We start from the raw sequence: 15977 nt of genomic DNA, 5'->3' as shown, positions 1-15977 counted from the left end.
TTTACTTTCAATGATAATGTAAATAGGACAAATTTCCCTAACTCGGCTCATTAAAACCTGACAGGTGCTCTAATCCTTCTCCACTCTATCCCAAACTAAAAAAAAAAAAGTTTTGCCTTTAATTATACTTTAAGGCAATTTCCTAAGAAATTTTGGTTCGAAATTCTCCTAGTGCATGCCCATCTTTAGATGGATATGTAGTTTAACCACTTAAGGATCGAGCCTCTTTTTGAGATGTGTTGTTTATAAGTTAAAAACAGTTTTTTTTTGCTAGAAAATTACTTAGAACCCCCAAACATTATACAATTTTTTTCTAACACCCTAGAGAATAAAGTGGCGGTCGTTGCAATACTTTGTCACACCGTATTTGCACAGCGGTCTTACAAATGCACTTTTTTTGGAAAAAATACACTTTTTTGAATTAAAAAATAAGACAACAGTAAAGTTAGCCCATTTTTTTTATAATGTGAAAGAAAATGTTACACCGAGTAAATTGATACCAACATGTCATGCTTCAAAATTGCGCCTGCTCGTGGAATGGCGACAAACTTTTACCCTTAAAAATCTCCATAGGCGACGTTTAAAAAATTCTACAGGTTGCATGTTTTAAGTTACAGAGGAGGTCTAGGGCTAAAATTATTGCTCTCGCTCTACCGATCGCGGCGATACCTCACATGTGTGGTTTGAACACCGTTTTCATGTGCGGGCGCTATTCACGTATTTATTTATTTTACCTTTTATTTTTACACTGTTTTTAAAAAATAAAATTGTGTTACTTTTATTCCTATTACAAGGAATGTAAACCTTGTAATAGAAAAAAAAGCATGACAGGACCTCTTAAGTATGAGATCTGGGGGTCAAAAAGACCTCAGATCTCATATTTACACTTAAATGCAATGAAAAAAAAAAACAATGGCCCTTTAAGAGCTATGGGCGGAAGTGACGTTTTGACGTCGCTTCCGCCCTGCAATGTTATGTAGACAGGTGGTTCCCCTCACTCGTCTCCATGCCCAGCAAGGGTGAAGATCCGATCGCCTCCACCGCTGCCGATGGCTCCGGTAAATGGCGGAGGGCACCGGAGCGCGGCGGGAGGGCCCCTCTCCTGCTGTTGATAAAAGTGATCTTGCGGCGAATCCACCGCAGAGACCACTCTTATTGGAAAGTGGACCGCCGGCCAAAGAAGAGGATACTGGGGTTATGGCAGCTAGCTGCTGCCATGACAACAATATCCCCCTTCAAAGTAAGGACATATATCGGCATGCGGCGGTCCGGAAGTGGTAAAGATGAAGCAACACAGGTGACTTGAGGAAGCGCAAGCACGTGAAACGTGTTGTCATGGTGACACCCTGCCTCTCTGGTATGCGTTCCACACAATACTACCAACAGCGACTACACCCTGGCTCTGCTCGACCTTCCGGTCTGACCTTATGACATCATTTCCGGCTTCCAAGCCTGGACGCCGCGTCCCACAACACTGATTCCCACGGGTTCCTCCCAGTGGTCCCGCTCGCAGAGGTACACTTCAACAGCTGAAGGAATTGTTACACCACCTCCACCCGCAGGCGAGCAGCCCCTCCACAGCCTTTTGGCTTTGGGATCTGTGATTTACAGCTGCTCATGATATGTGACACAACACAATACCACTGAGTCAGAAGTGTTTACCCCACATGGTATTATTCATAGTTGCCGGTGTGGTCAATTTTTAAACGTGGTTGAAGGTCCTTGATGACGCCTTGTGGGAGGGTGAAACGTGTTGACGTAATTTCCGGTAGTTGCATCCAAACAATGTCACTTCCAGTTTCTGCGGAATACACACTGGATGAGGCGTCTGCTGGTTGTACCTATCCACGTTTCACAATAAAGCGTGTTATAACTGTACTTCACTATTATCCTTTTTTCATTTTTAGGTGCCATTTTCCACTCATGATCATCACGATTGGGGAAGAATTTTGGTGGATCCCCCTGTGATTAGCCATTCATGGCCAACGCTAAAGCCTAATTGACTCCTGAACTGAAATACCAGGGGTCCATTCCTTTTGGTGAGTGGGGACACAGGAGGGGTGTGTGATGCACCTTGAAGTTTCGAGCACCACTGCACTTTATTGCTTGGAGCACATCTGCACAATGTATATGGAGGTTTTCACATGTCAATTTGATTTGCTTTTTGTGAGCGCTGTAATGTAATTTCTCTTTATTTTCATTTGTCAAGTGTTAGCACTTTGTGTACAGCAGCTGCAACCACGTATTTAACATTCACTTCTAGAGCAAGTTATTATATTTACACATATATATATATACCTTTCATGGCTAAAAAGATTGCTTAAAAAACTTGTGGTTTTTATTAACTGGAACTTTTATGGATTGTTTTTTAACCCCATATTGGGTACCACAAACTTTTTAGTATAACCCACAGTGTGGTGAACTAGCACAAGTCCTCAGCGCTTACAGAGACTACTTGATGTAGTTTAAGTAGGACTCTCAAGTTAATGAGAAATTATTTATTACCTAACTCTAGCTAATACTTTTCAAAGCGGAACTATAGTTCCCATCCACCATACGTTTATAAACGTCCTTGGACAGGAAGGATGATATCTCAGTCATGGCTGCAGCAAAGATCAAGCTATCATTTTTTAGGGCCAGCGATTCTGCACAAAATAAAATTAATTTGAGCAGCTAATGAGCTGCTAGATTACTTTTACAGGCGGCGGGAGGAGGGTCCTTTACCATGCGATCAGGGAGCCTGTTAGGGATGCGACTGGCAGCATCTAGCTCTGGGCACACAGTGAGAGGAACTGATGTTGTTCCTCCCACTGTGTGACGTCAGAAACGGGAAGTAATAGCAATAAAGTTGATTAAAAAAAAAAGTTAAAATTGTACAGTGTTAAAAAAAAATGTTAAATAAAAAAAAAATTAAATTAAAAACTTTTTTTATTTTAAAAGCGCCCCTGTTCCCCCGAATGCGCACGTAGGTCCAACACGCATATGTAAACGGCGATCGCACCACATGTGAGGTAACACCGCGAATGTCAGAGCGAGAGTAATCATTTTAGTGCTAGACCTCCTGTGTAACTCTAAACTGGTAACTTGTAAAGGCTATTAAAGCGTTGCCCATTATGCTTTTTAGGTACCATAATTTGATGCCGTTCCACGGGCGGATGCAATTTTAAAGCATGATATGTTTGGTACCTATTTACTCGTAACATCGTCTTTTATATTTTACCAACAATTGAGTATTACAGTGCCTTGAAAAAGTATTTATACCCCTTCAAATTTTCCATATTTTCCATGTTACAAATAAAAACGTAGATGTATTTTATTGGGATTTTATGTGATAGACCAACACAAAGTGGAAGTGGAAGGAAAAGATAAATGGTTTTCAACATTTTTTACAAATAAATATCTGAAAAGTGTGGTGTGCATTTTTATTCAGCCCCCTTTAGTCTGATACCCCTAACTAGTGGAACCAATTGCCTTCAGAAGTTACCTAATTATTAAATAGAGTCCACCTGTGTGTAATTTAATCTCAGTATAAATACAGCTGTTCTGTGAAGCCCTCAGAGATTTGTTAGAAAACCTTAGTGAACAAACCGTATCATGAAGGCCAAAAAACACACCAGACAGGTCAGGGATAAAGTTGTGGAGAAGTTTAAAGCAGGGTTAGGTTATTAAAAAATCAATCCATCATCCGAAAATGGAAAGAGTATGGCACAACCCCAAACCTAACAAGACATGGCCGTCCACCTAAACTGACAGGCCGGGCAAGGAGAGCATTAATCAGAGAATCAGCCAAGAGGTCCATGGTAACTCTGGAGGAGCTGCAGAGATCCACAGCTCTGGTGGGAAAATCTGTCCACAGGACAACTATTAGTCGTGCACTCCACAAATCTGGCCTTTTTGGAAGAGTGGCAAGAAGAAAGCCATTGTTGAAAGAAAGCCATAAAAAGTCCCATTTGCAGTTTGCGAGAAGCTGTGTGGGGGACACAGCAAACATGTGGAAGAAGGTGCTCTGGTCAGATGAGACCAAAATGAAACTTTTTGGCCTAAAAGCAAAACGCTATGTGTGGTGGAAAACTAACACTGCACATCACCCTGAACACACCATCCCCACTGTGAAACATGGTGGTGGCAGCATCATGTTGTGGGGATGCTTTTCTTCAGCAGGGACAGTGAAGCTGGTCAGAGTTGATGGGAAAATGGATGGAGCCAAATACAGGGCAATTTTAGAAGAAAACCTTTTAGATTCTGCAAAAGACTTGAGAATGGGGCGGAGGTTCACCTTCCAGCAGGACAACAACCCTAAACATACAGCCAGAGCTACAATGGAATGGTTTAGATCAAAGCATATTCATTTATTGTGTTAGAATGGCCCAATCAAAGTCCAAATCTAAATCAAATTGGGAATCTGTGGCAAGACTTGAAAATTGCTGTTCACAGACGCTCTCCATCCAATCTGACAGAGATTGAGCTATTTTGCAAAGAAGAATGAGAAAAATGTCACTCTCTAGATGTGTAAAGCTGGTAGAGACATCCCCAAAAAGACTTGCAGCTGTAATTGCAGGGAAAGGGGGTTCTACAAAGTATTGCCTCGGGGGGCTGAACACAAATTCATGCCAGACGCTTCACATATTTATTTGTAAAAAATGTTGAAAACCATTTATCATTTTCCTTCCACTTCACAATTACCGTATATACTCGAGTATAAGTCGTTCCGAGTATAAGTCGAGGCCCTAATTTACCACAAAAAAATAGGAAAAACTTAGTGACCCGAGTATAAGACGAGGGTGAGAAATGCACAGCTACTGTAAGTGGAAAAGAGGGTCAACAATGCCCATTTGCAGCCTCACTGTGCCCATTTGCAGCCATAGGTCCCCCGAACTTCAAACTCAGTAGTTAAGGGTTCCTAGATGACCCCTAGCTGCAGCCCAAATTTGGGGTCTCTGAACCCAAATGGTCCCGAAATGACATTGCTGCAGATGGACACAGTTGACCTTTGGGGCCCCGTATCTCGGAGCCACTTAGTGCTAGGAACCCCAAATTTGGTATGCAAACTCAGTGGAACTAGCACCATAAAATATCCAATAGCACCAAGTGTCCCCGAGATACAGGGCCCCAAAAATCGGTTCAGAAAATGTCAAGCACTTTTCTGCAGAAGAGAATGACATTCCGAACCGGCTTTGGGGCCATGTATCTCGGGGCCACTTGGTCCTAGGAACCCTAGCTTTGGATATGTTGTGGTACCAGTTTCACTGGGTTTGCACACCAAATTTGGGGTTCCTAGCACAAAGTGGCCCTGAGATACGGGCCCCAAAGTCGGTTCGGAAAATGAAATTTTTTGCTGCAGAAAAGTGCTTGACTCGAGTATAAGTCGAGGGGGGCACTTTCAGCACAAAAAAATGTGCTGAAAAACTCGACTTATACTCGAGTATATACGGTATGTGCCACTTTGTGTTGGTCCATCAAATAAAATCCAAATAAAATACATTTACGTTTGCTGTAATATGACAAAATATGGAAAATTTCAAAGGGTATGAATACTTCAAGGCAATGTGCATTGTGTTTTTGTGCATTAAAATTCTTTAAAGTGCATGTTTTCCAAAAAATTTGCATTTGAAAAACTGCTGCGCAAATATTACATGACATAAAAATATGCAACACCCACCATTTTATTCTCTAGGGCCTCTGCTTAAAAAAAATATATAATGTTTGGGGGTTCTAAGTCGTTTTCTAGCAAAAAAAAATGATGTGTTTTACATGTAGGAGAGCAATGTCAGAATTGTCCCCGACTGGAGGTGGTAAAGCAAAAACTACCAGGAGGTAGAGTTCTTTTGCCAGCAGATGAGACATGCAAAGTATCATGTGCCAAAAAATGTCTTCCTCTTGCTCCCAGTGTTTTTTTCATTGTGTGGACAGTGCCTTTAGTGAATGTGCAGTGTATACTATACTCCTGGCTCAATCCTCAGATCTGAAAGATGCCAAGAATAGAACTGGGTGCCAGGACAATGTAATTTCAGCATGACTACAGAGGAATTACATCAAAAGAGGAAGACTTCTAGAAGATGTCAGCAATCGTGTACGAAGCAACAAGCGGAAGCATGGACGTCACATTCCTGGAGGAGAACATACTAGAGCCCTGGAGCCCAACCTGTGGCCTGAGGGTCACATGCAGCCCTTTGGTATATGACGTGTGGCCCTGGACCTCAGCAGTCTGTAGTGGGACATTAGGGTAAAATCATTGATCTCTACTAGGTTAATGTATGTAACATGTTCCCAGCTTCGTATTGTCTTCTCTAGCATATGCCCAGCCAACAATGTAGCATGCCCACACTCTCTGGCCCTCATTTCCTCTATTAGGTCTGCAGTTTCTAACAGTCCTCTCAAGCATTCCATATATTAATCATTATGTGTAGACCTTTGGTGATGTCAGGGGCCACATTTGAGGCCACCTTTAGCTCATACGTTGACAACCACTGTATTAGAGGGTGTGTGATAATGTGCAAACATGATGAAAATGCTTACACGTTATGGCAAGAGACCCACCCTGCAAGCAAAAAAGGTTAAAACCATATGATTAAAATCTGACCAATGTTAGCACCCCAGTGTAATATGATGTGTCCCTAACCCTGTAAGGCTGTGTGATTTGATTTGTCCCAACCCCTGTAAGGCTGTGTGATTTGATTTGTCCCAACCCCTGTAAGGCTGTGTGATTTGATTTGTCCCAACCCCTGTAACTGTTGTTAGACAGCTTGGTCTGCATTAAATGTGGGGGAAAATGTACTTAAAGGCAGGAAAGGCTTCATTAAATTTAGGGAGGGGTGGAGCCAGCGTCCGACATCGTTAAAATTAGGAAGAGTGTAGAAACTGGTACTGGGAAACACGTTGACTTTATATTTCTGAGAGATGTTGGACATCCCTCAGAAGACGTAGTGTAGGACGAAACACGCAAGACATCCAGTGTATTGTGGCTTTCAGTTACAAAGAGTACACTTTAAGAACAGCAAAAGAGCTTTAAGCACACTATTATTACCTTGAGAGGTGGGACCTTCTGCTCTGCGGTCTGCTGTGCTGTCTCTGTATAGGGCTTACATAAGGCACGAAATGGCTGCGGAGATTGGCTAGGTGTCATCAAACGTGGGCTCTTCTCAGGACTGGCCAAACTGCTTTCATCAATATCCAGCCGTCTCTTGGCCCCACTGATGGGGCTGGCCTCCTCCTTCTCTGGTGACTCCTCTGGGGTTTCGGCTCCACTCGAGTCTTGGGGAAGGCTCTCTGTAGTTGTAGGCGTTGTGGGCAACTGAACAACATCTGGGCTCTTTGGTTCACTGGGGGTCACACAGGTATGGCTTGTTGACTCGGTGTCTATAGATTCACAGGTTGTGTCTGTAGTTTGGGTCATTTTCTCAACAGAACCATCCAGTTTGTTCTCTTCGGCCATCTCCGAGTCTTTTATGGAGTCAGCTTTGACAGTGGTACCAGTGACAGGATTTTCAGGTGGTGGTATGGCTTCTGTAACTTCAGATAAGTGAGATTTCAGGGGACTCTTCTGGTCATTTTCCACCTTCACAGTCGGATGATCATCTAGTGATTTCCTCTCAGGTTTGGCCTCAATATGCTCTACAGATGGAAACATTTGTGCTTTGATGTCATCATCTTCAGCTGTCATATCACTAAATTCCTCCATAGTTAGGCCAGAACTAAAAGACAAATAAAGCAGATAGATCAAAAATCAGTTCCGACATGTATTTAAAAGAGAAGTATGGGCTTTGTAAAAAAAAAAAAAAAGTATACTTACCTAGGTTGATGCTGCATTAATCCGATGCTGTATCTGGCCCATGCTGCAGTGAGAACTGAGTGCTCAAACACAGCTGATTGCTCAGTTCTCCCCACCACTCTCAGCACTGACTGTCAGTCAGCGGCTCTCTGCTTTGCCCCTCCAGCGCTCACTGAAGCACTGAGCTGTGGAGAGGGCGGGAGGGGCTGGCTTAGGCTCTCGGTGCCAGTCTAGTCTGATGGGTGAATCCCAACCATGTGATCGGGATGAGTTCACAGTCTAGATCGTCTGAGTGACTTCAGCCGACAATGGGCTTTAGCTCGCTGTCGGCTAAAAACGGGTCACAGGAGTACAGAACGAACTGCATTCCTGTGATCCATAAGAGAAGTATAGCCAAAAAAAGCGTTGGCTATACTTCTCCTTTAATAAAAAATCAAGCTGTGTTTAAAAAGCAAGTATATTTTTAATCACAACTAGTATAAGCTCCTAAATATGGCTTTACATTAAATCTGACCCCCAGTCTTCCTTTCAGTCTTGTACAGGTGTACAGACTCCTATTCTGTACTGAAATGGCTTACTCTGATTTCACCGTACATTGTGAGCTTCTCCCTATGTGCACTAGAAGCTGCAGTAAGTCAGATACAGACTGCCTGATTTCCTGGGTGGAGGGCTTCCAGATTAATCCAGCCCTTTCTTCCCCAGCCTTGCTGCCCCAGACCTACCCCTTTCATTCAATGAACTTCAGTTCTTTCAAGCATGTCATGTGGAGGTTACCTCGGGTGGTCTGCATGCAAATGCAGCCTGTCTAGGAGTTCCCACTCCTTCAAACTGACATCCACCCATCAGAGCATTTTCATATTTGTATAACTCCTCCCTGCTTGAACCAGGGCTGAGGGCTCTTGAGAGGGGTATGATCTATAATGCTCAACCTGCTAATGCACTGCGGCGGGTGTAGTCACAAGGACCCACTGTAAAGCCTAGTACCCACTATAGCACACAGCAGGACTGAACGAAAAAAAAAAAATGAGAGCTCCGGAGGAACAGCTGTACTAACCATGCAATGTTAATACAGCGATCTCCCTTGCTGTGCTATTGTGTTCTGGACACTTCGGTCAGTGATCTCAGCCATTGGCTGAGAGCACCGATTCGGAGCCGATCAGCAGGCTTTTTTGGTCATGCCCCATCGATAAGCCTGGCTGCAGTACACGGGCCGAATGTCGGCCAGTTTCAATTGAATGCTGCCTAGGCTTAAGGGTCTGAAAGAAGGACATAATGACAGCATCTCCTCCCTCTATGAATAGTGTGGTACACTAATAGACAGAATGAGGGAGATTTACTAAAACTGGTGCACACAAAATCTGGTAAAGCTGTGCATGGTAACGAATTGGCTTCCAACTTTGGCAATAAAACCTGGAAGATGATTGGTTACTATGCAGAGCTGCACCAGATTCTGCGAGCACCAGTTTTAGTAAATCTCCCCCAATGGAAGGAATGTGCTTGCATCACTGCTTCTAAATATAAAAAAAATGGAGCAGACGCTGCTTCTAATTAATGAAAGGGAGCACAGTTCTCTGTTCTGCCATGTCTGACAGACACAGCACAAAGAACAGGAGTGCTGGAGCTGCATGCTCCGATCTCTCTGCTGTCCCCCCTTTCCCCTACAGGCGTTTGCTCGTTTAGTGTAATAACTGTACAAGCAGAGAAAGGGATGTGAGGCTGTCTGCTAACAGCTCACATCCCTTTATGACAGGTCACAACTCGTGGGAATCTGCAGCAGTTTTCTATTTGGAAAACTGCTGTATGTCCTCTGTTTATCACATGCAGACCTGCACTAGTTTTTATTTCACTCTGAAATAGAAACAGGCGTGGGTGGTGCATAGAGACCTGAAAAATGCGGTGAACGGCACTTCTGACAGTTTCCTACGCCATTATAATGCTTAAGACATAATATAGGCATGTTAAACTTCAGCTTTAAAAGAGAAGTGAGATTCAATAAAATAAATAATCATAATCAACTATGTAGATGCCACAAGGATCTGATGCTGCATCTGTATTACCGCCACCTCTACACTAAGAACTGAGCGATCAAACACCGCTGATTGCTCAGTTCTTTGGTCCACTCTCAGCCCAGAGCAGGGACTGTCAGTCACCGCTCTGTGCTCTGCCCTTCCAGTACTCACTGGAGCGCTGGACTGTGCAGGAGCAGCTGGCTCAGGCTCTCACCGGCGAGCCGAGAGGCTGAGCCAACTGCCAGTCAATGCATCTGGGCAGATCCCGAGATTATTGTCAGGATCCCTACAGAGCCTGGGCCAGCTCTTTGACATCAGCCAACAGCAGACTTTAGCCCATTTTAAGCAAAATCTGGGTCACAGGATTGTAGAATGAAGTGCACTCCTGTGACCCAGAAGAGAAGTATTGCCAAAAGAGCTGTGGCTATACTTCTCCTTTAGGGTAAAACACACACAGAGAGTGTAAGAAGAGCACTCTGAACCAGAGTTTTATTGTACAGAACTGTCAGTGTAATGTAGGCTGTACATGAGGAGGTTGCTAACTCACTTCTCTCCATAGTAGCTCTCATAAAACTGCTCCTTCCATGGCTCCACCTTCTTCTCCTTCTCAATCTCCTGGCGGATTCGCAGCTGCATCTCTGGTGTGAACTCACCTGTTGAAGGAAAAATAAATTTGAATTCTTCCTATACTTTCATTAACAAATATGCAAAATTAATTTTAGTGCACACAAACATATTATAATCTACATATAAACGTTCAGATTGTGTTAGGTATATAGATATCAAACACGTCAAATCTAAAAACTGTGTGCGTCTATAAAATGGTGACAAACTATGGTACACTGAACTGTCAGCAGGAGATGGTTTACAGCTCATCAATGTAGAGTTAACGGATGGCCCTATAATTAGTTTTCTTGCCTCAGTTTTGTGTGGTGATACCAGAAGACAAAGATCAGCACTGTAGCCATTGGCTGCATGCGCTGATCGAATGCTGGTTTTCCAGCAGGACCATTGGACAGAAGCTGGTGGTTAGACTGGCTTCTGTTGTACAGACAGCGGTACACACATACCGAAATGTGGCCGCTTCCTGCTTTACACTAACAGATACAATGTACAATCATGTTACATAGTAACAAACACTCTATTAGGCCACTTTATTAGGTACATGACAGCAACTCAATACATTTAGGCATCTAGACGTGATGAAGACAACTTTCTGAGATTCAAACCGAGCATCAGAATGGGACAGAAAGGGGATTTAAGTGACTTTGAATTTGGCATGGGTGTTGGTACCAGACGGCTGGTCTAAATTTTTCAAAAACTGCTGATCTACTGGGATTTTCATGCACAACCATCTCTAGAGTTTACAGAGAATGGTCCGAAAAAGAGAAAATATCCAGTGAGTGGTTGTGTGGAAGAAAATGCCTTGTTGATGTCAGAGGTCAGAGGAGAATGGGCAGACTGGTTCCAGATGATAGAAAGGCAACAGTAACTCAAATAACCACTTGTTGCAACCAAAGTATGCAGAATACAATCTCTAAAAGCACAACACATCAAACCTTGAAGCAGATGGGCTACAACAGCAGAAGACTACACTGGGTGTCACTTCAAAAATATATATTTTAATTTATTTTCATCAATGTACAAAATGCAAAGTGAGTGAACAGAAGAAAAATCTAAATCAAATCAATATTTGGTGTGAACATCCTTTGGCTTCCAACCAGCATCTATTCTTACACTTGCACTGAAACAGGAACAGCTGTGTAGGAGGCTTAAAACTGGGTGAGGAACAGCCAAACTGCGCTACTAGGGTGAGGTTTTGGAAGACAGTTTCATGACACAGGTCATACACCATGTCAAGACTGAGCACAGCAACAAGACACAAGGTAGTTATACTGCATCAGCAAGATCTCTCCCAGTCAAAGATTTAGAAAGTAAATTGGGGTTTCAAGCTCTTTTGAACAAGCACAAAGAAACGGGCAACGTTGAGGACAGTAGACGCAGTGATCTACCAAAAAAACTTAATGCAGTAGATGAAAAACGCATCATGGTTCCCTTCCACATCGGAAGATGTCCTGCAGTGCCATCAGCACAGAGATGGTGGAAAACAGTGGGACCCAGATACACCCATCTACTGTCCGGAGAAGTCTACCCAGAAGTGGTCATCATGGAAGAATTACGGCCAAAAAGCCATCCATAGACATAGAAACAAGGCTAAGCGACTCAACTTAGCATAAAATCATAGGAACAGAAAAATGACAGCAGGTGCTCTGGACTGATGAGTCAAAAACGTGAAATATTTGGCTGTAGCAGGAGGCAGTTTGTTGGTGAAGGGCTGAAGAACGGTAAAATAATGAGTGTCTGCAGGCAACAGTGAAGCATGGTGAAGGTACTTGCAAGTTTGGGGCTGCATTTCTGCAAATGTTGTTGGAGATTTGGTCAGGATCAATGGTGTCCTCAAATCTGAGAAATACATGCAGATATTTATGTATACATTCTGTATATAACTGTATTCTAGAGTGGAACCTTGGATTATGAGCATAATCCGTTCCAGGAGAATGCTTGTAATCCAAAGCACTCGCATATCAAAGTGAGTTTCACCATAGAAGTCAATGGAAACGAAGATAATTCGTTTCGTATTGACTTCTATTACATGCAATACCGCATGTGGCCAGAGGTGGGGGAAGGGGGGGCGCCGGAGAGCCTCTGAAATACTTGGGGACAGCTCAGCTGAACTCGGAATGGGCCGGCCGGCTCGGATGTTTGTTAGATGCCATTCTTTTTTTTGTTTTTCTGTAAGTGCATTACTTTTATTACTATTAAAGAGATTTACAGTTTTACACTATGGAAGTTTTCTCTTTCTCATTTGGTTGATGGCTGACTGAGAATCACTTGGGAAAAACTGGAGAGGAGGAGAAGTGGTATTCAATCGGTTCATCTAGAGACTGTGGCTGGGTCATAAGCCTAAAAGCAGAATTGATCTCCTGATAGGAGATCTGGGCAGCTGGTAAGAGGCTGTGATTTTCCAGGTGGAAGGGCTTACCTATCTTGCATCACTATTTTCTATGGTGCTTTTCAAGTTTGAAGTCACTGTTTTATATATGAAGGAGAGACTTTCCTATACTGTGACCATTGATTGATTAACAACAATACCAGCTCACTTCTCTTTGAAAACAAACCTCCTCATGTACTATTATAAGATGCAATTCCTTCTTTACCTTGTGAAGTGATTATTTTGTACCATTTTTGTTTAACATTTTACTGATGAGGTACTGACAGGTGTTACTGCTGGGCACTGATTGGCACTGTGATGGGCACTGATTGGCACTGTGGTGGACACTGATTGTCACTGTGGTGGACACTGATTGTCACTGTGGTGGGCGCTGATTGGCACTTTCATTGCCACTGACAGCCGTTATTGATGGGGCACTGATTGGCAGCTGATGGGCACTGATTGGAAGCTGATGGGCACATCTAATGGGGGCTGTGCTGATAATCAATGTGCTGATTATCAGCACAGACCCCCCCCCCTTCCACTGACAGGGAGAGCCACCGATTGGCTCTCCCTGTCAGCGCGGACCGAGGAATGCCGTTTACCGGCACTTCCTGGTTCACGCGATAATTAGCTGTGATTAGTCACAGCTAATAACGTGGTAAGGAGCTTCCGTCGGAGGCTTCATACCACGATCGGAGATGCAGTGTGTCAGACGCGCCGGCATGTTATCCTGCTGGACGCCATATGATGCCCAGTCAGGATAACAGAACCATCATTCTGCTACAAGCCGGGCAGGAAGTGGTTAAACAGCTGGAGAGACAGCTAACTATGTGAGCAGGATGGATCAAGGGTGACAGACAAATTAACACTAAAAGTAAAGGGAAATTTTGATGTTAAGTTGTGGAATGAATGTAAGGTCAGGCACCACAACTATTACATTTTGAAACATGAGAAAAAGCCAAAACCGAGAAATGAGAGTTGTTCTGCCTCCAGCAGGGATATCAATTAAGTTGTTTTGCCTGCGATATCATATTTGATCGGAAGATGGAGTCGATGGTAAATTTACGTCAGGGGTAGGCAACCTTAACCACCAGGCCATTTCCTGCGTCGCTTCAACTGACAATTGTGCGGTCGTGCGACGTTGAACCCAAACAAGATTGATGTCCTTTCTTTCCCCACAAATAGAGCTTTCTTTTGGTGGTATTCGATCACTTCTGTGGTTTATATTTTTTGCGCTATAAACAAAAAAAGGCCAACAATTTTGAAAAAAAAATAAAAAACATTATTTTTTACTATAAAAGAAATCCCCCCCCCCAAAAAAAAAAATGTAAAAAAAAAACGAATTTGTTTACCAGTTTAGGCCGATATGTATTGTTCTACATGTTTTTGGTAAAAAAAAATTTGCAATAAACGTTTATTGATTGGTTTGTGCAAAAGTTATAGCATCTACAAAATAGGGGATAGATTTATGGCATTTTTAGTATTATAATTTTTTCACTAGTAATGGCAGTGATCAGATTTTTAGCAGGACTGCGACATTGTGGTGGACAGATCGGGCACTTTTTGACACTTTTTTTGAGACCAGTAACATTTATACAGTGATCAGTGCTATAAAAATGCACTGATTACTGTATAAATGACACTGGCAAAGAAGGGGTTAACACTAGGGGGCAATCAAGGAGTTAACTGTGTTCCCTGGGAGGTGTTTCTAACTGTGGGGGAAGTGGACTGACTGGGTGTACCGAGAGATCGCTGTTCCAAATCACTAGGAACAGACAATCACACTGTACTCTCCTGACAGAACGGGGATCTGATTTGTTTACACTTGCAGATCTCCATTCTGCCTCTCTTTGGAGCGATTGTTGATGGCCGGCGGACAACTGGGCCGACGGCCACGCGCATGAGCTCCGGCGTGTGCACTGTATCTATTACACGAAGCGCCGTATCGGTACAACGATTCCCGCAATAGAGTCGCCCTGCCGCAGTATAACTATGGCGGCTGGTCGGCAAGCGGTTAAAGGGGAGGAGAACTACCTGAACATGGGTGAAGTAAAAGATCACTGGGCACAGTGTCGCCTCCTCACACCTGATTTAAATCTCGAATTGCCGTTTCACCGTGTTGGCAATCATGAGTTTAAATCAACATATCACCTCTCCACCACCTGTCAAACACACTCGGATCGCTTTTCAGAGGAGCTGCAGTACTTGTGAATATTGCATTTGGCAGTGGCACCCTTAGGTAGAGTTGCCACTTTTTCTTTAAGCCAAACTTTACAAGTAATCCCTCTGCATTGGACTATGTTTGATGCTCTGGAATGGCGGGTCAGCGATCTACCAGTCACCTGTCTGAGATCTACTGGTAGATCACGATCTACAGGTTGCTGACCCCCGATTTACAGTTTGCAGAAACTAGAAACTGTTCAGCTAATAAAGTTCTCATTATTCTTCACTCTAAGGCTGCATTCACACCCGAGGGTAATGTCTTTGAGTGTTTTTCCTGCGTTTTTTTTTGCACATTTTTGGCACGTTTTTATGCGCGACCTGCGTGTGTTCATACAGCGTTTTTGAGCTTTGCCGTTTTTTTTATTAGCCAATAGAGAAAACTATCATCTGTTTCATCATTTGCTGCTAGGTATTTCAACTTTTTTGCTTTTCCATCAGCTCTTATATCTTTTTTTGTTATTATTATTATTATTATTCATTTACTATTATTTTTTTTTCGTTAAGGTAAGGGGTATTATTTTATTGTATTTATTTATTTTTGATGATTTCTAGTTATTTATGTATTTATTTTACATTTGTTTATTCAAACATCACTTTTATTTTTTACTATTTTTTCCACTTAAGCAGAAAATTGCAACAAAAACGCGCAAATGGCCCATTTCCATTCATTTCTATGAGAATAAAAATGCCAAAAAATGCTCAAATCTGCCCAATTTGAGCTACAAAAAAAGCTCCAGAGCTTTTTTGAGTTTCAGGTATTTTAGCTTCAGGCGACTTAGAGTAGAGATATGAACCAACTTCATAGAGAATAATAGATTTTTTTTCTCCTCCAGCATTTTGGAGCTTCGAACTTCAAGCTACCAAACGCTGAGGTGCGAGTGGGACCTGAGGAAAGAAAACAGGTGCATCCTGGAAACTCAGACGCCATCTTAGAGACTAGAGAGAAGGAACCAGCTATACAAAAAATGTGTAGCGAAGACAG

General features: G+C 42.9%; 1 protein-coding gene across 2 annotated transcripts in view; it reads right to left on the bottom strand.

The window, feature by feature from the left end:
- Nucleotides 1–15977, bottom strand: part of ASXL2 (ASXL transcriptional regulator 2) — a 151162-nt gene that overhangs the window by 13341 nt on the left and 121844 nt on the right. For both annotated transcript variants that reach the window (XM_073624982.1, XM_073624985.1), the window contains 2 exons: nucleotides 10325–10430; nucleotides 7025–7691 (listed from right to left, as the gene is read on the bottom strand). In XM_073624982.1, coding sequence (XP_073481083.1) covers nucleotides 7025–7691; nucleotides 10325–10430 — 773 coding nt within the window. The remainder of the gene's footprint in view (nucleotides 1–7024; nucleotides 7692–10324; nucleotides 10431–15977) is intronic.

The sequence above is a fragment of the Aquarana catesbeiana genome, linkage group LG04, assembly GCF_042186555.1.
Source record: "Aquarana catesbeiana isolate 2022-GZ linkage group LG04, ASM4218655v1, whole genome shotgun sequence".
Classification (NCBI taxonomy): Eukaryota; Metazoa; Chordata; class Amphibia; order Anura; family Ranidae; genus Aquarana; species Aquarana catesbeiana.
Note: the sequence above shows the minus strand (reverse complement) of the source record. Positions and strands in the feature narration are given on the sequence as shown.